The 20815-nt window shown below is 37.1% G+C and overlaps 2 protein-coding genes across 3 annotated transcripts; one reads left to right on the forward strand and one right to left on the reverse strand.

Moving 5' to 3' along the window:
* The first annotated feature begins 1515 nt into the window (after positions 1–1515).
* LOC132102994 (very long-chain specific acyl-CoA dehydrogenase, mitochondrial-like) lies at positions 1516–15883 on the forward strand. 2 transcript variants are annotated; one of them, XM_059507774.1, is made up of 21 exons: positions 1516–1719; positions 1829–1980; positions 2201–2270; positions 3007–3081; positions 3276–3348; positions 3613–3677; positions 4031–4165; positions 4281–4425; positions 5546–5675; positions 6556–6681; positions 6842–7040; positions 8117–8221; positions 11029–11115; positions 11244–11306; positions 13859–13960; positions 14155–14252; positions 14369–14441; positions 14619–14691; positions 14935–15007; positions 15389–15464; positions 15554–15883. In XM_059507774.1, the coding sequence occupies exons 2-21, from the start codon at positions 1907–1909 to the stop codon at positions 15689–15691; spliced, it is 1980 nt and encodes a 659-aa protein (XP_059363757.1). In that variant the 5' UTR covers positions 1516–1719; positions 1829–1906; the 3' UTR covers positions 15692–15883. The 2 variants fall into 2 exon arrangements, with proteins under 2 accessions (XP_059363757.1, XP_059363766.1); XM_059507783.1 differs by having other exon boundaries at positions 1855–1980.
* Positions 15884–16666: 783 nt separating this feature from the next.
* On the reverse strand, positions 16667–20503 carry LOC132103009 (odorant receptor 131-2-like). Its single transcript, XM_059507794.1, has 2 exons — positions 19327–20503; positions 16667–17661 (listed from the first exon to the last, which is right to left on the reverse strand). Exons 1-2 carry the CDS (start codon positions 20241–20243, stop codon positions 17601–17603), a joined length of 978 nt encoding a protein of 325 aa, XP_059363777.1. The 5' UTR covers positions 20244–20503; the 3' UTR covers positions 16667–17600.
* Positions 20504–20815: the final 312 nt, after the last annotated feature.

Below are 20815 nucleotides of genomic sequence, written 5' to 3' on the forward strand. Positions count from 1 at the left end.
GGTACGTGCATAGGAAGTTTTAACCCCATAAAAGGTACTTTCTGGGTAGAATAGGTTGTTCATTCTATTTTCTACTCCAGAGATGGGGTTTTTTTTTGTCTCTTTGCATGGCTGATAATAATAGCGCCTTTTTATATTTTTAGTTTTTATGAGTTTTTATAGATATAAAGGTCCAAATATTCAGGTGCTACATAATTACTGAGTCTCAATGGAATGCCATGTTGAAGTGTTACATTTTGAATAACATCAGATACTGTCACTTTTGCATGTTTTCACTCCAAATAAATTTTATAGAATTGACTCCGAAACTAGTCATTTATTCTCTGAGAATTGTCAAGTGTTTGATGCTAATGTTATTTTTGTGATTTAGTTTGTCTTTATCTTATATACTATATATAGTGTTTATATATGCATCACTACTGTTACTGTATCAGTGTTATAAAGAGTTAAATATAGAATCACCATAGGTTGTTGTATTTTCGTGTAAATCACACATTTTTAGTTATGCAAAATCTTTCCTTCCACTGCAGCTCTCAAATCTCAATACGCAAAATCAAACGGTCACTTTGACACCACCTTACAACACATGACAGAATCAATGGCATTATGAGTTCAGTGATGTCAAATGTGGTGTGATGCATCAAGGTGCCATTTCTAAATTTATTGCAAATGAGACTTAATGAGAGTTAACTTTTAAGTGTTGTTATTTTCCCAGTTTGACAGGCATTGTCACAAACAACTATTGGGGGGGGGGGGAAATCTAAACAAAAGAATTCTCATTTTGTTTTCAATTTAAATAATCTTGCAGATTTGAGGTTAACAACATAAGGGTAAGTATAATCTTTTCTTGCTGTTGGAACATTGTGTTCAACCTTTTTGCCTATTTGTAATTAAGACTATATAGGAATGTGCCTGTAAAGAAAAGGATCTACCCAAAGCTATCTTAACTCGACCTTTTTTCAATAAAAAGTCAACTTTTTTTCTCAAAAAGTAACCTTTAAATGTTTTGTTTAAACGTTAATTATTATAAGTAATAATATTTATTATTAAATAATAATAATAATAAAGCTAAGATTTCACTTCTCTGTTTTCTTTATTATCCTCCAGTCCTAGCTTTTTACTATTTTGAACGATGACTGAAGCCTTGTATAAAGGGCACTTCTTGTGTTTATTGCCATCTTTTGATACATCGTTGTTGTATTCCTCAAATGTAAGTCGCTTTGGATAAACGCATCTGCCAAATTAATACATGTTTATTATTATTATTATTATTTATTGTATTATTACTACCAGTACAAATTATTTTAAACGTATTCATTTCGATTAGGCATTTTATTCATGTTATATATATATATATATATATATATATATATATTATACATAATTTAATGCATGTTTCACTGTGACACACAAAGGAACCTTCGGCTGTTATTGTAGCGCCTCCCCCGAAGTCTCTGTAAAAGCTGATCTGAGATCAGCAGCGTTACCTGGCACTTCCCTTGCCACTAAAGAAAAGGTTTTGTACTTCCGGTAGGCTCTAGGCAGTAAGTTATACAGTGTTATCAAAGCGCTTCTTCAGTCAGTAGTTTTCATATTTCGGGAGCTCATTCAGTTTTCGTGTTTCATTCAGCGGAAGTGTTCGCAGGAGGATTGTCTGCTGCAGCCTGCGGTCGAAAGAGACACTAACTGGAAGAGCCAGTCTTGGGCGAATTAAAACAGGTTCTGCTGCATTGTAGGACACTCCGATCCTTTTTTTTGGTAGTATTGGCAGCACTAAATGCAAGTTTATTGGCGTTCAATTACTTTTTAATTTGTCCTCGATCCATAGGGAAGCTTGACATTTCCGCTTCACAGGAGATAAACAACGCTCGGCAAGAAAGACAGGAATCTCGGCCTAAACATCATCATGCTGTTGCGTAAAGTTACTCAGAGTCCCGCGATCTGCAGCTCTGTCTTCCGTCTTCAACCAGCTATTACAGGGTGAGATCGTTATTTTCATTCAGCTCGAGCTTATTATTATGTAAAATGTAAAATACATATGTGTGTGTGTGTATTTTATATATATATATATATATATAATATTTTTTAAAATGATTATTATCTATTGGTAGTTAGATAGATGGATAGCTAAACATGCAGAGGTGATTAAGACAATATATGATTATAAAATGTTTATTTCCAACTTTCTCTCCTTTGTCAGAGTGCAGCGCCAAACTGGAGCTCTTGTGGCAGTGCGAAATGCTCGTTTTTACGCAAGTCAGGCCGCAGAGGTGAGACATCTCATTATAATGTATTCATTATCACATTTCCAAACATAGGTTATGTCACCAGTCAGTTCAAGTACTTTGTGACCAGAACTGACACGCAGATCATGCTGTAGCCAATCCGGGTCAGGTCCTGTGGAAAAAAAGACAGGTGCTTGTCCTCAGACACCCATTAGTATAAATCTGGAGTAAAGTTCACATGACACACAGGACCTTGACACTGGGTGTTTTGTCATGTGGTCTTACGTAAATATTGTTGTTGACTTAAACAAAATCAGATGCTACATGTCAGAATAAATATTCAGAGTAAGGAAAATATAAAAATATTATTATGGTTGATTCACTATCACACTGTCTTGTGTGTATGAGGTTATTTGTTTGTATGTGAGAGAAGGTTTAGAAGGGAAAGTAATATGATCCTTGTCATTGCTCTCTGCTGTACTTGGCAGCCTTTTTTTTGTCTCAATGTCAAGTCATGGAAATCTTTGTCACTTTGTACTTGAACCCACCAAACTGAAAAGGGTTTTCAGTAGAAGAGCATAAAAAGCCCTATAACAAATGCAAATGTGAAACCATTCATCTAGTAATTTATTTTAGAATTATTTTCATTTAAACCAACAAATTAAGTCATAAGCAATATTAGCCCAATAGCTATTAAGTACTAAAAAAACTGAATGCTGTATATATCTGTGTAGTTTTGTTACAAGCATAACAGTAACTTGCCGTTGTTATTTTTACCAAGGCTGTTCTGGACAAGAATGTAGTCGGCAGCGACGCCACAACGACAGCTGAGAAGATTGATAAGATGGCTATTGTGGTACGTGAGTGTATGTGCTGGATTCAGTCACATTGTGCATTGATTTGAGAGGGAAGTCTTATAATAACTGCAAATGCTGCTTTTTATTCTCTTGAGATATTTTCTGATGATGCCACACACTTTCATGATCTTTCTGTAATATAAGGACAGTGTTGTTATTTTGCTGTAAGAGGCTCATAACTTTTTCCCATCAGGAGTCAAAGTCCTTCGCTGTGAACATGTTCAAAGGCCAAATCAGCACTTCTCAGGTGTTCCCCTTCCCCTCAGGTGACTCCAAAGTCTTTTTTTCCCCCTGTGCTAAAGTATGTTTTAGATTGGCCTAGTGTTATTGTGTTGTCACCAGATGTTAATTTTAATTTTTAATGTTTGTTAAAGCTGGAAAATGTTGATTTTAGACTGATTTTTGCTTTTAAATGTTATAGTATTGTTTTTTTTTTGTAGTGTCAATGCATTATATTCACACATCAGTGTTGCTGAGTGTGAGTTTACTGTCTTTTTTTCCCCTGAATATTTTCTCATTCGTCCATGTAGTGCTCAATGAAGAGCAGTCACAGTTCCTCAAGGAGTTAGTTGGGCCATGCAGTAAGTTTTTTGAGGTAAGTTTATTTCACCTACCTTTCTATTTTTTTTTTTTTTTGTACACTGATTTCCTTAAATATTTGCAAACACTCATTGTACATAGCATTGAAAGCAATGGAAAAATGTGAGAAAATTAAGCTCAAAATTAAATCTTGTGAAAGCATCCCATATTTGGACAAAACAATATTTATACTATCCACCTTTATTCTAAAGGCATTTAAAGTTTTATTACCTCCAAAACATTCTTTTAATATAATAAACTAAACTGTAGCTCACATGAAACTGAGATTTTAGCAGAAATATGTAAGCAGTCAAACGTTTTTTTGTTTGTTTTGTTTTGTTTTTGCAATGCTCCTATGTGTGTTTCCAGGAAGTGAATGACCCCATGAAGAATGATGCTCTGGAGAAGGTGGAGGAACACACAATGGAAGGCCTGAAGGAGATGGGAGCTTTTGGTCTTCAGGTGCCTGCAGATCTTGGTGGTGTGGGACTCACCAACACACAAGTAAGATCACAGATCCGTTTTCATTTTTCTTCCATTTGATTAGGAGGTAGAGATAAAAACAAATAGAAACCTAGAGATACACATGAAATTTATGCATATACCACTCTATTAACAGTATGCCAGGCTGGTGGAGATTGTCGGGATGCATGATCTGGGTGTGGGCATCACTCTTGGGGCCCATCAGTCCATTGGCTTCAAAGGCATCCTGCTTTTTGGTAACCCTCAGCAGAAAGAGAAGTACCTTCCAAAGCTGGCCACTGGTGAGTGAGCTATTGTGTGTTTGATAATGTGAAGAGCACACACAACAACTGCACCTATGATTAACTGTGACTTAATATAGAATTTAGAAATAGCCATAATATTTGGGTATATTTTGTACTGTTAGTGTTTCATCTTGTATTGTAAAACTTATTTTCTGTCTGACTCAAAGTCAGCTAAAAATATTCCAAATGGGGCTGTCATGACTGAAAAATTGGTTGATGATTAATTAGAAAACACATAATTGCAAACTATGATTTAAGTAATTTATTAATGTTGAATAAACTTCGTAAAATGCATTTTAAAGCATGTAAACAAATATTGCACAGTAGTAGAATGTAGACTAAACTTCACTGCACAGTAATTGTGCTTTTCACAAATATTAAAATAATGTTACTTAACTTTTAAGATTAGCAGACCAAATCTAAACATTGTAAGAATCTGACATTGAAAAACCCATAATGTGCAGACTTCTTAGATGGAGATTCGATTCAGTTTGATTCAACTTTATTTCCAGACTCAAGGTCTATAAGCAATACACACAAAAAAAATATATTTATACCAATGTTTTCTCATAAGTGACTGATATCGCACCACAGTAAGCCTAGGATTTCACAGCAACATTAAAATAGCATTCTGTGAATCGTCCAACTGACAAATGAATTTATACATTACATCACATCAAATTTCTCATTAACGCTGGAAAGGATTGTACTCTTACCTTACAGAATGGATCACTTGCATTGCTCCACCTGTTTTTTTTTTTAAGCAGGATTCTCAGATTGTCAATGTAAGCAACCTGAAACTTGCATAAGCTTTCTTTAAACGTAACTCACAAAGGAGCAGTATAAAAAGATGTAGGATATGCCGTTAAAAGATTTATCTTTACCTGATCCGAACACACACAATTTTCTCACCAAAATATTAGCTTGAGCACATAACATTCAACGCTGCCTGTACATGTCCTCATCATCGCTCACTCATTTCATCATTAATAGTGTGACCCAATTGTTTTGTTTTAGTGCACATATTTAATACTTGCCCTGACAGATACAAATCTGAGAAATTAAGATCTTCATCTTCTTTGTTGAATAATAACTCTGCCCTGTGTGTTTTTGATAGGAGAGCATATTGCTGCCTTCTGTCTTACTGAACCAGCGAGTGGTTCTGATGCAGCCTCCATTAAAACTAATGCAGTCCATTCCCCCTGCGGCAAGTACTACACACTGAATGGAAGCAAGATCTGGATCAGGTGTGTTTGATGTGATTTGACTTTTAAATGCACACAAACACCCACACACACATTGTGCGGTGGCAGAGATGTTCACCTCTCACCTTGTGGCCACTAGGGGGCATCATCACTAAACATATTACAGGCTGGTTCATGTCCATTTGGATGAGCTCATCTTGCCATTAATTGCCTCTCCTAGCAGTACAGTCCTTCAAAACAGCGTTTCTGGTCGTGTGTGTGTGTGTGGTGGGTTACAGCCTGAGAACTTTCACAGTGCGTTTTAGCTCATAAATGCATATGTTTAATAGCGTGAAGATCTGTTATAATTAGTGGAGCTTAGCAGGCATCGTTTTAATTGTTCATACTGGAGGCAAAGGGGATTTTCTAAACCCCTAACCCTAAACCCCTTTCAATTTTAAACTTTGCCACACTTTCCCGATACAATTTCATTGTGTAGCTTGTTGAGGTGAGGTGTTCTGCTACTTTTTAAATTAATGTAAAATATAATTTTGGGGGCTTGATGGATGTAAAATGGGCAAAAAACAAACAATTAAAATTAAGTATTAATTATAATTACAGTATAATATTGTATGCTTGTAATTATAGTCCAGGCTTAAACACTGTTCACACCAGAGAACGATAACTATAATGATAATTATATTAGTGTCCACCAACACACAGTTTGGTTCTGTATATTATAACCATGCATTCCCGTTTTGTCAAAATTGTGTGGATTCTTTCATCCATTAGCTTTAGAATGCAACACATTCTAACAGTATGTAACAGGTGGTCCCTTCTCTATCTTTCCATCCACAAAGGGGTCCTTGGCCTGAAAAAGATTGAAGCCCCCATCATATTGAATTATTTATAATACGCAGGTTCTTTGCCTCCTCTGTCTTAGTAATGGAGGCATTGCTGAGATCTTCACTGTGTTTGCAAAGACTCCCATGAAGGATGAGAAGACTGGAGAGATGAAGGACAAAATTACAGCGTTCATTGTGGAGAGGAGCTTCGGAGGAGTCACGCAGTAAGTGCTGGGTTTGCCTCTAAGCAGTTCTCTGATCAAGAATCTTTTGAGTTGAAATTTTCGCGGACCATTCCCACCTCCATCATCTTTCTTATCTCTTTATCTGTTGTTCTTTCCAAATTCACTTCAAATGCATCATCTCTTTTTCTTTGTATCTCAGTGGTCCACCTGAGAAAAAGATGGGCATTAAAGCATCCAACACGGCAGAAGTGTATTTTGAGAACGTGCGTGTCCCTGCGGAGTGTGTGCTGGGAGAGGTTGGAGGTGGATTCAAAGTGGCCATGAACATCCTCAATAATGGCCGCTTCGGCATGGCCGCTGCTCTCTCTGGCACCATGAAGGGTGTCATCTCCAAAGCGGTGCGTATGTGTGCATAAGTGAGCGTTATCTGATGTTTGTTCTGTTTGTAAGCTGTTGGCCTCATTGATGACTGTTCCAGCAAGTTTTTCTCGTTTTTCATTTCCTCTTCTCGTACTTTGTTCATCTAGCATGCTGTTTTGTTAGCGCCAATGTAAGGCCACTTCCTCCCACCCGCCAGCACCCCATCATCCTCACTTCCTCCATGCTTAATATGCAGGGAAATTCCTCAGCACACATTGCACTGTCTCACCACAATTTTCCAGCGTATTTTTCTCACGTTGCTCATCACAGTTGGCTAATTTCTTAAAAGCTTATGTGTGAAAGATATGATTTCTTGGGCAACTGATAAAATACAGCTTGAAGGCACCGTAAGTTTGTATAAAAGCATCTGCCAAATACAGTAAAACAAATTCAATTTCTGCTAAAACCAATGCAATTCTTAAATATGCACATTTATGAAAATAAATAAAAATGTACAAGAACAGGATGCTGGTGCGCTTATTGCAATATGCTTTCATGAAATGTGCAGTTGCTGAGTGATTGAGGGCTACAACAGTTTTCTCGCAGAGGGAGGAGGCGACTTCTCGACAGCCTCGGTGCTTTCTTTTACCACAGGCATCTATGTTTGTCTCTGTGTTTGTGTATCCGTCTCAGACCAGGAACTCTTGAAAGTGGAAACTTAGCATAGATCTTATTCACTGCAGTACACTCTTCAGTTGCTAGTTTGTTTTAAGGTTAGATTCAGCATAGCAAGTGTCAAGTCATAAAAAGGAAGCATTTTGGAATGCATCTGCTGTAAAACCATACCCTCATATTATTTGATTAATACTGTGTGTCCTTTTACGTATTTGTGTACTTGTTTTTAAAACTGCCAAATGAAAATTCCAGTCAGGTTCTTGTCTCATCGGTATACATTTAGATTTAATTCCTGCAATAATTCCAGCTAATTTTTAGGTGAAATTAAATTATTTTGCATTTTGCATATGCATGATTTTTTATTTTTTAAGCTATTATTTCAATTTTCCATGTTCACCAGTTGCATAGTCTTTTTTTTCTTTTCTTTTCTCTCAAACAGGTTGACCATGCTGCTAACCGGACTCAGTTTGGTAACAAGATCCACAACTATGGTGCTATTCAGGAAAAGATGGCCAGAATGGCAATGCTTCAGTATGTGACAGAGGTGAGCTTGCTTACAGCTTAGTCACACGTTGACTTTCCCCTCAGGGAACAATGTCATTTGAAAGTCACACATCACCTACTAACTCTATCAGTGGTTCCTAACCTTTTATCCCCCCCCCCCCCCCCCCCAAATTAACCATTGTTATTCCACATAAATCATGATAACTGGAGTTAAAACCACAAATATAGCACTTCAATGCCATGGTAAAAATTCAACCATATGATTTCTAGTTATTTGTATGAAAAGCAGTAGTCTAAATACATTTACAACCCGAATTCCGGAAAAGTTGGGACGTTTTTTAAATTTGAATAAAATGAAAACTAAAAGACTTTCAAATCACATGAGCCAATATTTTATTCACAATAGAACATAGATAACATAGCAAATGTTTAAACTGAGAAAGTTTACAATTTTATGCACAAAATTAGCTCATTTTAATTTTGATTTCTGCTACAGCTCTCAAAATAGTTGGGACGGGGCATGTTTACCATGGTGTAGCATCTCCTTTTCTTTTCAAAACAGTTTGAAGACGTCTGGGCATTGAGGCTATGAGTTGCTGGAGTTTTGCTGTTGGAATTTGGTCCCATTCTTGCCTTATATAGATTTCCAGCTGCTGAATAGTTCGTGGTCGTCTTTGACGTATTTTTCGTTTAATGATGCGCCAAATGTTCTCTATAGGTGAAAGATCTGGACTGCAGGCAGGCCAGGTTAGCACCCGGACTCTTCTACGACGAAGCCATGCTGTTGTTATAGCTGCAGTATGTGGTTTTGCATTGTCCTGCTGAAATAAACAAGGCCTTCCCTGAAATAGACGTTGTTTGGAGGGAAGCATATGTTGCTCTAAAACCTTTATATACCTTTCAGCATTCACAGAGCCTTCCAAAACATGCAAGCTGCCCATACCGTATGCACTTATGCACCCCCATACCATCAGAGATGCTGGCTTTTGAACTGAACGCTGATAACATGCTGGAAGGTCTCCCTCCTCTTTAGCCCGGAGGACACGGCGTCCGTGATTTCCAACAAGAATGTCAAATTTGGACTCGTCTGACCATAAAACACTATTCCACTTTGAAATAGTCCATTTTAAATGAGCCTTGGCCCACAGGACACGACGGCGCTTCTGGACCATGTTCACATATGGCTTCCTTTTTGCATGATAGAGCTTTAGTTGGCATCTGCTGATGGCACGGCGGATTGTGTTTACCGACAGTGGTTTCTGAAAGTATTCCTGGGCCCATTTAGTAATGTCATTGACACAATCATGCCGATGAGTGATGCAGTGTCGTCTGAGAGCCCGAAGACCACGGGCATCCAATAAAGGTCTCCGGCCTTGTCCCTTACGCACAGAGATTTCTCCAGTTTCTCTGAATCTTTTGATGATGTTATGCACTGTAGATGATGAGATTTGCAAAGCCTTTGCAATTTGACGTTGAGGAACATTGTTTTTAAAGTTTTCCACAATTTTTTTACGCAGTCTTTCACAGATTGGAGAGCCTCTGCCCATCTTTACTTCTGAGAGACTCTGCTTCTCTAAGACAAAGCTTTTATAGCTAATCATGTTACAGACCTGATATCAATTAACTAGATGTTCTCCCAGCTGAATCTTTTCAAAACTGCTTGCTTTTTTAGCCATTTGTTGCCCCCGTGCCAACTTTTTTGAGACCTGTAGCAGGCATTAAATTTTAAATGAGCTAATTAAGTGGATAAAAGTGTAAAATTTCTCAGTTTAAACATTTGCTACGTTATCTATGTTCTATTGTGAATAAAATATTGGCTCATGTGATTTGAATTTCCTTTAGTTTTCATTTTATTAAAATTTAAAAAACGTCCCAACTTTTCCGGAATTCGGGTTGTAGTATAAATGCACAAATGCTATAGCCTAATCAAAAAGATACTGTAATTATATTTCATTACTCTTTTAATATGTTTAATACAAAGCTACAGTAATAATATAATAGAATTTGATATATCTTACATTTCTGACATAATACCATGGTGCCATAATACTAGAGTAAATACATGGTAAATGTCACGATTTGTAGATTCAAAAGCCGGCTGACTGTATCGTTGCACACAGTGTTGCTCATGTTTGTCAGTGCTGTTTCATCTGGCTTTAATCTATTTTAAATAATTTGTGTTTTTGATTGAATTCAGTCGCTTCACACTGGATCTCACTACTCTTTTTAGTGCTCTCGTGACTGAGATTCATCAGCGAGTAAACACATCTGCTTTAGTGAGCTCGTGCTGCCGTGTAAACTTTGAACTACTTCATATGAGTAGTGCTGTTTTGTTCCGCTTTTCACACATAAACATTTATCAAAATCTTGTTATCATTTTATCATGGTAATTATTGTTCTCATTTTACCGGCCAGCCCTATGGTGGGCACGGACCCCAGGTTGGGAACCACTGAACTATATGACATCCTTTTATCAAGTAAATGCAGCTTATGTTTGATCCCATACATTAAGCAAATTTTACACCGTCCAAAGGTGAAGCATCTCTAATGGTCAGTGAACTTTTCATGGACTTTGCAGAAATCAGTGTTTTAGCTGTGTACACTTGCAGAGCTCAGTGTATGAATGTCTTACTTCCACTTGATTTAGAGGAAGTGGGAGCTTCTCCATCATTTCTGAACGATTTGAATGGGTCACGTGGTGTAAAACGTCTAAAAATACATAGCCTATTCATCATCTGTTGTGTTTTCTGTGTCTGTTTTCCATTACATTAAGCAGTTTGTTTGTTCTGAACATTTTTATTGATTTTTCTTTTTTTCCCTCCTTTCATCTTTTCTCCATGGATTTAGTCCATGGCTTACATGGTTAGTGGGAATATGGACAGCGGAGCCACTGAGTTCCAGATCGAGGCGGCCATTAGTAAAATCTTTGCTTCTGTAAGTGTTTAACATTGTTCAAGCCAATTTTTCTAGTATTCAATCCCACATTAATATTTTGGAAATGTAAAATTTTTGGAAGTTTAAAGAATATTTAGCAAATTTACAATTGCTGGATTTTCCTCTAGGAAGCAGCTTGGTTGGTGACGGATGAATGCATTCAGATCATGGGTGGAATGGGATTCATGAAGGTCAGTGTGTGTGTGTGTTGCTCGCATTGTGATCATTAAAATGTAAAATATACATTAAAATGTAATCAAATTTATTTTCAGAAAGCCATACTTTTATGTCCATAATCCCTTAAAGAAACAGTTCTCCCAAAAAACAACAATTTCCTGAAAATGTATCACCCTCAGGCCGTCCAAGAGTTTCTTGGTTCTTTGGAGCACATATGAAGAAATTTAGCATTACATCACTTGCTCACCAATAGATCCTCTGCAGTGAATGGGTGCCATCAAAATGAGATTTCAAACAGCTGATAAAAACATCACTATAACTCCAGTCCATCAATCAATGTCTGTCCATCATTAAGACGTTTTTAACTGTAAACCCTTGTTTTCGGCAAAGTCCACTATCCATAATATTGCTTTCTCTACTGAAAAAGTTGTCTCATCTGAATCAGGTGAGAAATATGCTCAGATCAAGCACCATTTTCAAGCAAAAACGGTTCTAAATAAATTTGTTGTGGATTTTGCTGTGAAAGGATAACAAGGTTAAGGGATAATGATTCCTATTTTGGCCAGAAGTAATGGTTTAAAGATTTTTATGAAGGATCTGTTTCTTATACACACGCCACTTTCCACTTCACAAGACATTAATTGATGGACTGGAGTCCATGGTTTACCTGTGGGTTATTGTCATGTTTTTCTCAGCTGTTTGGACTTTATTTCTGACACTGCAGAGGATCTATTGGTGAGAAAGTGAAGTAATGCTAAATTTCTCCAAATCTGTTTCAACAAACAAACAAACTCATCTACATCCTGTAAGTTAGTGAACTTTCAGCAAACTTTCATTTTTGGGTGATGTATTCATTTAATGCTTTAAAATAGAACAATTTTAGGGCTGGTATGCATGATTCTCTGGTTTTAGATCAAGTTAAATTGTATATATTATTTTGTGTATCAGATATATCAGTGCCAAAAATACATTAGATAGATAAGGTTTTGTTGGTTTTGTTCAAAGATGTTTGTCAGCTTTTTCAGAAACCAGACTCTGTCATGGTGGAAGTCTAATTTTGCTGCAATAAGGTTGCAACATGTCTGCGTTGTGACTCAAAATGTGAACATTGAAAAACACCTACTGTGTGGGCAATCACCCCCTCAAGGCCTATATGTTCTGTCCCAGTGTGGTGGAAAAACTGGAGGTGTCTTGCAAAGGAACAATATGATTGGTTAATGAGTGAGGGACACGGCAGTGCTAACCTTTCACACCGCAGTACAAAACCATACAGATAAAATTGGTCTTTGCTAAATGTAGGTCACGCCTGGAAATTGACTGTGGCTGTGTTGTGTTGTATAGGTGTTTTTTTTTCTCGTGTCAGTTAGAATGCAATGTGCAGATGCAGCCTCTAGCCAATGATCAAGATGGGATGTCTATGCTAATTTCCAGAGAAGAGTTTAATCAGTTCCTCTTAGTTTGTGTCTTTTTTGGGCTACTGATCTGATAGTTGAGAAACACAGCTCCACTTGTTTTTATACATGCATACATATTTATTTACATACACCTTTTTATACTTTATATATAAAAGATAGATAGATATGCGCAAACACACAATTTTTTTATATTAATGTTTTAATGTAATTTTATCCCTGCTTCCTGCTAATTATTATTAATTACTATCGGTGCTCTATTATTAATAATGGTTCTTATTAAAGCTGAAAACTGTTTTTGCTACTTAATACACTATCGTGGAAACCATGATACATTTTTTTTTTTAATTGTTCAATAGAAAGTTCAAAGAACAGCATCTATTTGAAATATAAATCTTTTGTAACATTATAAATGTCTTTACTGTCACTTTTAAACAATGTTTAACGTGTCTTTAAGGTGTTATTAAAGTGTTATTTGTCTAACTTAACCAAACTTACGAATGGTAGTCTGTCATGGTCCCCATAGAATGTTAAGCAGCAAATAAAGTTTTCAACATTGATAAAAAAAATATATATATTTTATATCGATTTTTTTTTTTTTTTTTGAGCAAATTAGGATAATTTCTAAAGAATCACATGACACTGAAGACTGGAGTAATGGTTGTTGTGAAACTTGTTGCTGTTGTGGCCTAAGGTTAGAGAGTTTGACTCCTAACCCTACAGTTGTGGGTTCGAGTCTCGGGCAAGCAATACCACGACTGAGGTGCCCTTGAACCCCCAACTGCTCCCCGGGCGCCACAACACAAATGGCTGCCCACTGCTCCAGGTGTGTGTTCACGGTGTGTGTGTGTGTTCACTGCTGTGTGTGTGCACTTTGGATGGGTTAAATGCAGAACTTGAATTCTGAGTATGGGTCACCATACTTGGCTGTATGTCTTGTCACTTTAATCTTAATTATTCCAAAATTTTCATGTACTGGATTTCTCACACAAATGCCATAGCTTTACTTCCATCATCGGGATCTTTTTTTTAATTCTGTCGTGTTCTCATGTGTTATGTAATATCCTATTTAAACTGAATTAAAATAATGGATCGATTATTTTTGTGGGAACTCGACAGTCTCACACTCACATTACAACATGTTATTGGTGCAGGACGCTGGTGTGGAAAGAGTATTGAGGGACCTGCGAATCTTCAGAATCTTTGAGGGAACCAATGACATCCTGCGACTATTCGTAGCGCTCAACGGCTTCCAGGTAAAAGGGGAAAGAAAACACTGCTGAGAACATAACTGCCTGCTTCCTGTACTGCAAAACCACCTAAATTTCACAGCACGTGTGGTTGTTGACATCTGGCACTACTAAAAACTGGCATTGGTGTTTGCCAGTGCACATGCTTTTAATGCAAACAGTATGGAAATTACATTTCAAATGCGTGTTCTGTTCGGTAGAATGCAGGCAATCAGCTAAAGAGCTTGCAGAAAGCTCTGAAGAACCCTTTTGGTAATGCTGGGATGTTGACGAGTGAAATCACAAAGCGAGCCAAGAGGTTAGACCTTCATATCTCTAAAAACATTTGCAAGACATTTTGTTTTGCATTGTCATGTACTTTGCATCATCTTGATAAACCTGCAATATGTATGTCTTTATCTCTGTCTCTGACAGGAAGGCAGGCTTGGGGACAGGACTGACTTTGCAGGGAATGGTCCATCCAGAACTTAACCACAGTGGAGAATTGGTAAATTAAAGCAAAGCCATAGTGCTTGGATAACACTGAGATGTTCACCCAGTGCTGGAATTATATTTATTCAGAAATAATCATATTGAAACAGCTAGGATACCAGCAAGAATACCAAAGCTTAAATAAGATGTAGATCGCAGGGCTAAAAGATAATGTTTTTCCCCTCTCTTAAAGACTGTTAAAGCCATCGAGCAGTTTGGAGCTGTTATTGAAGAGCTTCTCCTGAAACATGGAAAGAGAATCATTGGTGAGGGATGTGTTTGCATAGTGCTGCTAGATTATATTATTTGCTTTAGTCTGTGCTGGAAATGTGCTGTGGACTTTTTGTGTGTGTATGTGTTTTTCAAGTTAATTCTTCCTGTTTTCTTTTGCTTTCATTTTACATGTTTTCCTTATTACACCTAAATATTGTGACAAAAGCTTTTGTGTGTCCATATGAGCATGTGGCTTGAAACTTTCTCATTGTGATTCTGTACATGTGGCTTTTTAGATGAACAGTTTGTTCTGAAGCGAGTTGCAGACTGTGCCATTGATCTGTATGCCATGGTTGTGGTCTTGTCCAGGTAAGTTATATGTATTAATCTACATAACCTTTACAACTGCTCATACTCAGGGTAAGGTGTTTTTTTTTAACCCTAGCCCAAAGTGTTTAAATTTGACAGCATTTATACTACTGATGTAAAGCTTACCTCAGATCATACAGCTTAAAAAGGAAAGAAGTGCTATTACTAAAAATAGCAGTAAGCTATTTTGGACTGTAAGCTCAAGCTTTCCTTCTAAAAACATACAAGTCTGGTTGTTTATGTATTAATGAATAGAAAATGTAAACTGGATGCTAATGCATTACTGAAAATACAGGTGTTAATCGCCTAATTAAAGGGAAGATCATTCAGCTTTACTTATGATACAACATTTGCACTTGTTTACTCGTTTTCTTTTCTCAGAGCATCCAGGTCTCTCAGCCAAGCTCACCCTTCTGCACAGCACGAGAAGATGCTGTGTGAAACCTGGGTTACTGAGGTCAGAGTTCAGCATCCATGTATTTTTTTTTACTTTTCCTTTAACTTCTTCCCATCTTTAAGCATTAATCTGTGATTTCTTTCCTTTAGGCCCATGAGAGAGTCATGCAGGACATCAAGTTCCTCAGGTCAGGGACATCCAAGCAGATCTTCAAGAACTTGCGTGCCATTTCTGCTGCTGTGGTAGAAAACGGAGGGGTGGTATCTCCTCATCCTCTGGGCTTTTAAAGCTCTGCTCTTCCTCCTATCACCCAAGCATCTCTTCTCTAACCAGTCAGTCACACCTGCCCATATCTCTTAAACCCAGACTGTTCAGTGCTGCAATCCATCATGAGTGGAGTCTGCCACATTGTGTACTTCGACCACAGGAGTGCTTTAATGTTTCATAATAATGTATGTAAATTAATGAGTAGGACTTTAAGACTGTTTATTAATTAAGTTCTTTTTGTATATGTTATCAAGCCTAAATAAAAATATATATATAATAATTACCATATTTTTCGGACTATGAGTCGCACCTGAGTATAAGTCGCATCAGTCCAAAAATACGTCATAAGGAAAAAAACATATATAAGTCGCACTGGACTATGAGTCGCATTTATTTAGAACCAAGAGAAAACATTACCGTCTACAGCCGCGAGAGGGCGCTCTATGCTTCTCAGTGGTAGACTACAGGAGCAGCATAGAGCGCCCTCTCGCGGCTGGAGACGGTAATGTTTTCTCTTGGTTAATTTCTCTTGGTTCATGTCAAATTAATTTTGATAAGTCGCACCTGACTATAAGTCGCAGGACCAGCCAAACTATGAAAAAAAGTGCGACTTATAGTCCGGAAAATACGGTATTATAAATTAACCCATGGTGAAACCTAGTCTGCTTTGAAGAGCGTTAAAAGCTCTGACTTAAGTACTTTAGACTTGTCAACAAACCTCAGCCCAATATCCGTTCTAGCTGCTAGCATTTTGCAAATGTTTTCAATGTGTCATTGTTGGACAACATTTATATTTATCGGTTTTACATTGAACATCATCTTTAGCTGAACCCATGGTTTTAATGTGAAGCGTCGTATACAGAGTTACCCACAAGTTTGTTCTCATAACTAAAATAGAAACTCTTTTGAGTCTCATATCATGAACAAGTCGTTTGTCTCTGTTACTAAGAAATGTGTTTTGTTTTGGTGAACTAAATAACATTATGATCTTAACATAAATACAAAAGATCTTTATTAAAAATGGCCAATATCACATAAACGTCTGTAATTTAGAAATTACATAGATGTATGATGCCTTTGAGAGATGTTCCTCCTGTTGGATTTTTTTGTAAAGCCATTTATTTTAAATGATTTTTTTCCCTTTCATTTTCTGTTGCATTTCCCCTAAGGCATGTAATTACTAATAAAGCAAACATACAAAAAACACCTGTTAACAATACAGCTGCACTGGCCTGTTGTAATTATAAATACTCACTATATGTTGCAGTGCTTAACAGTATTTGAAATTTCACAGAATCGTACGTTTTGGCCTTTCACCAGTGCATTAGCTTGTGAATGCAGTATTATATTGTAAATAGACAGTTTACAGGAAACTGTAAAAGAACATTAGTGACCTTATTAAGCCAGTGTGTCTTGACAACTGAAGGTGCAGTGGTTACAAACCGTATATCAAATACTACAAATCTTTCAGTGTCACCAGTTTAACAACACGTAAATTAGAATTGAACCTGTTTCACAGTCTAAGTTTTAGTTTGTTTACTTGGGTCATTAGCTTATATGTATATGACTGTGAAATACTGTTAAGTTTTGCCAGTACAAAGGATACAAGAGAAGACATTGGTAGCTATTAGAAAAGTAAGAATTCTGATCCTTGCTGCACAATTGTTGCTGGTTCGCATGACAATATGTCACTGGTACTATTTACAGTTAATGTTAATTTAAAAATCACAGTTGACTAATTCTTCAGCTCTCCATTTGGCAAAAGTAATTCTTGAACACCATGTAGTTGCTGTATTATACTCCGACTTAATGAATTTATGACTTGAAGAATAAAAATTCTCAAAGTTTTCTGAAAGTCACAAGTTTGTTTTCTCAAAAAAAATCCCAGTCTCTGTAAAAAAAATCCAAATCCATCTTAATCCAAAGATGTCACACAGTCGTCTGTGAGATCTCTCTTGATAATAAAGTCTCTGAAGTCATTCTCCGCTCCCTGAAATAAACCCAATATGTAAAATTAATAAAAATTCCAGCATGGATTTCATATCATGAACAATTTGGTGGTCGATAATTTTTCAGTATGGCCTTTCATTGTACTGACTGCTGAGAGAAACCTGCCTGAGGTGGTTTACTGGTCTTGGCTGATTTAATATGGCCTCCCAGCCTGTAAAAACCAGTCTGATCCGGCTGGGAGATCAGAAAACCAGTGTAGAGAAGACATTTTCTTTATTTTTGTCAGTAGTTTCTCAGGTTAGAAAACATGTCAGACATGAGTCTGTGACTTTTGCCTGATAAAACCTTCAAATAATTCAAAGTAAGCACCAGTACCCTTCAATAAATTTATAAGCATCTTTCTAAATCTTTAACATAGGTCTACACTACTGTTTAAAACTTTAGGGTCAGTAGATTTATTATATATGGAAAGAATACTTTTCTCAGCAAAGATGCATTAAAATAATCAAAAGTGACTTTAAGACTTGTTTACAAAAATATATCTATTTCAAATAATGCTTTTATTAATCATAGAATCCTTAAAAATATATAAGGTATCAATGGGTTCCACTAAAATATTAAGCACCATAACGGTTTTCAGCATTGGTTATAATAAGAAATGTTTTTTTTATCAGCACATCTGCATGTTAGAATGATTTTTGAAGGATAATGTGACCCTGAAGACTGGAGTAATGCCTGCTGATAATTCAGCTGACAACACAGGAATAAATTATTTTAAATATATTAAAGTAGAATATGGATATTGAAGCATAAAAAATCTTACCAACCCTAAACTTTAGAGCTGAAGTTTAGATTGAGTAGACAAAATGAACAATGACAGATGTTTACAGTTTGATGTGGAAACAGATTTGTGCCTCCCACACAGACATGTAATATATCAAAATATTTATCTTGTGGTCCTGAGTCCAAGCAAAAGAAACTATTTAGAATCCCATACAAAGATATTTTGACTTTTGTATTATATTATCTTTTGATATGCAATGAGCAAATTATAAATATTATATTTCCATATTTCTATTGCTAAAATGTATATTTAGCCACACCCCAAATATTTGAAATGGCAAAGTATGCCAGTATGTCCCATTTAAGATCCTTTAATACTTAACAAAATGTTTAATAAAAATAGATAAAATGGTGTATTTTGTTAAGGACACGCTATTTTTACATCTCAGGAGGATTTGATAGTATTTAATTGAGTTAGGCTGCTTGTTTTGACTTTGTGTTGCGGGGGATTCTTGGGATGTGTCATGCAAGAATAGGGGCAAACGTGTGAAACAGGTGGTTTTAGCATTTAGTTAAAGGATATAAACTCACTCTTCAGCATTTTTGCTTGTTTAAAGCAGTTAATGAAAGATAAAGTACACCAGTGTTGGTGTCTTCTAGCTGTAAAAGCAATCTAAACTGGAAAATGGATTTTTCAGTGTATGACAATCCAATCAACCTAACCAATTCTTCACCAGATCACAGTCCACATAAGACCATAAGCAAAAGCCCAAAATTTCTTTCTTAAACCAACTTAAAGTCTTAACAAAAGTTTTAACTTGATGTCGAGTGCGCGTTACCAAATGCGCATAAATTGCGATGCGTAATGCGCCTTGGCAGAGACAAGTACGCGTTACATTGTTATTCTACTGTATTAACCTACCTTTGCTGGCGACGCCGATTGGGATGTGTGATGTTGACAGTCCACTCCAAAATGCGTTTCAACTGGACGGATAAACACGGGAACCGGTGATTAAGATGTTCCAGTAGTTCCTCTTTACGCAGTCCGTATACTATCGGCGCAATGCACTGCGCCAGGCTGAAGAAAGCAAAACTTATGACAGCAAAAAGCTCTTTTGTGGAACTCTCGAGTAATTTTTTGCTTTTAAGGATATGCAGCAAAAACAGTATGAAATTTGGGAGGATGAAGACGGCCAGCTGCGTGCCGTGGAGAGCGATAGTCTTACATGCAGCTCGGTTGCGCCGGTTCAACACACCCAGACGACGCCCCTCATATAAGATCCGTACATAGCTGTACACTATAAGAACAGTACAAATTGATATTAAAACGATTTTGTGCATTTCTCCGCCTCGCAAAGATTTTCTTCCACATGACACAGTGCCATTTTCTATTTTGGGTGATAGGGTGAGAGGAATAATCGACGCCAGTCCCCATGTTAGGATCCCGATGAGCCATGGCCAGGGTTTAAAACAGACTTTGCTGTAGTGGAGCGGGTAACATATGGCAAAATAACGGTCCAGCGCCATCGCCGTGATGGTGAGGATGATATTGGAGCCGCTTGTCATCAGACCTTTGATAAGCGCCAGACATATGTTTGGCGTGGTCGCTGCTTTCAGGTAACTTTGTAAGTTAAAGCTTAAGCTGACTGCGAAGTAAACCAGCGCGGAGAACAGCAAATGGAACACGAGGACGAAGCGCGCATGGCTCCGCAGACGCACCTCGCGCACGATGGTCCAGTTGATGATCAAGTTGAAAAAAGCCAAAATGATCAAAGAAACTCCCGCTGCCCAAACACGTACGTGTGGATACGAGTTGACATCATCTGTAGCATTTGACATCCTACCGCTTCTTCAGTCCTCGCTCGTATACAGTAGTAGTAGAACCAAAACGTTCCAGAACAAAACGCTTTCAGCACGAGCGGACGGTTCATTTGGCTCGACGGTGGTAGGAGTTTCTTCAAGAATCCGAATGTTCATGTGAATTCGTTTCTTGATTATGGTCGGTTAAAAAATAAAACCTGTGGACCTTGCATAAAAGTCAACCTAGTGATGGAAAGAGTCGTTTACTTCCCTCTCTAGAGCAGCATAGAGAGAGAGAGAGAGAGCGGAGGAGGGGCGTGTTTGAGTAGCACTCATTTCGGCGCCTTTTTGTGTGCACAGCATGTTTTCATGAGAAACGTCAAATGTGGCAGGTGTCTTATAAAAATAAAACTTTTATACAGTTATATCGAGCGATCATACTTTTTTCAGTAGGGGACACGACACCTAAGTGTTGTAACATAGAAGACACCTAGGAGTGTTGTGTTGTTTGTAATATTTTATTGCAACATCTGTAGCTAAGCACATTTTTGTATCAAACACTTAGCCTATATAAGGTTCCCATACAAATTAGTTTCTAAAATAGCAATTTA

The sequence above is a fragment of the Carassius carassius genome, chromosome 2 (assembly GCF_963082965.1).
Source record: "Carassius carassius chromosome 2, fCarCar2.1, whole genome shotgun sequence".
NCBI lineage: Eukaryota > Metazoa > Chordata > Actinopteri > Cypriniformes > Cyprinidae > Carassius > Carassius carassius.

Bases quoted from the DNA above. Each gene is read 5' to 3' on its own strand.
- LOC132102994 (XM_059507774.1), top strand. From the start codon at position 1,907: ATGCTGTTGCGTAAAGTTACTCAGAGTCCCGCGATCTGCAGCTCTGTC. The intron at 1,981-2,200 runs GTGAGATCGTTA...CTCCTTTGTCAG, and splicing joins CTTCAACCAGCTATTACAGG to AGTGCAGCGCCAAACTGGAG. The intron at 8,222-11,028 runs GTGAGCTTGCTT...CCATGGATTTAG, and splicing joins TGCTTCAGTATGTGACAGAG to TCCATGGCTTACATGGTTAG.
- LOC132103009 (XM_059507794.1), bottom strand. From the start codon at position 20,243: ATGTCAAATGCTACAGATGATGTCAACTCGTATCCACACGTACGTGTT. The intron at 17,662-19,326 runs GTAGGTTAATAC...GGTTTATTTCAG, and splicing joins AATCGGCGTCGCCAGCAAAG to GGAGCGGAGAATGACTTCAG.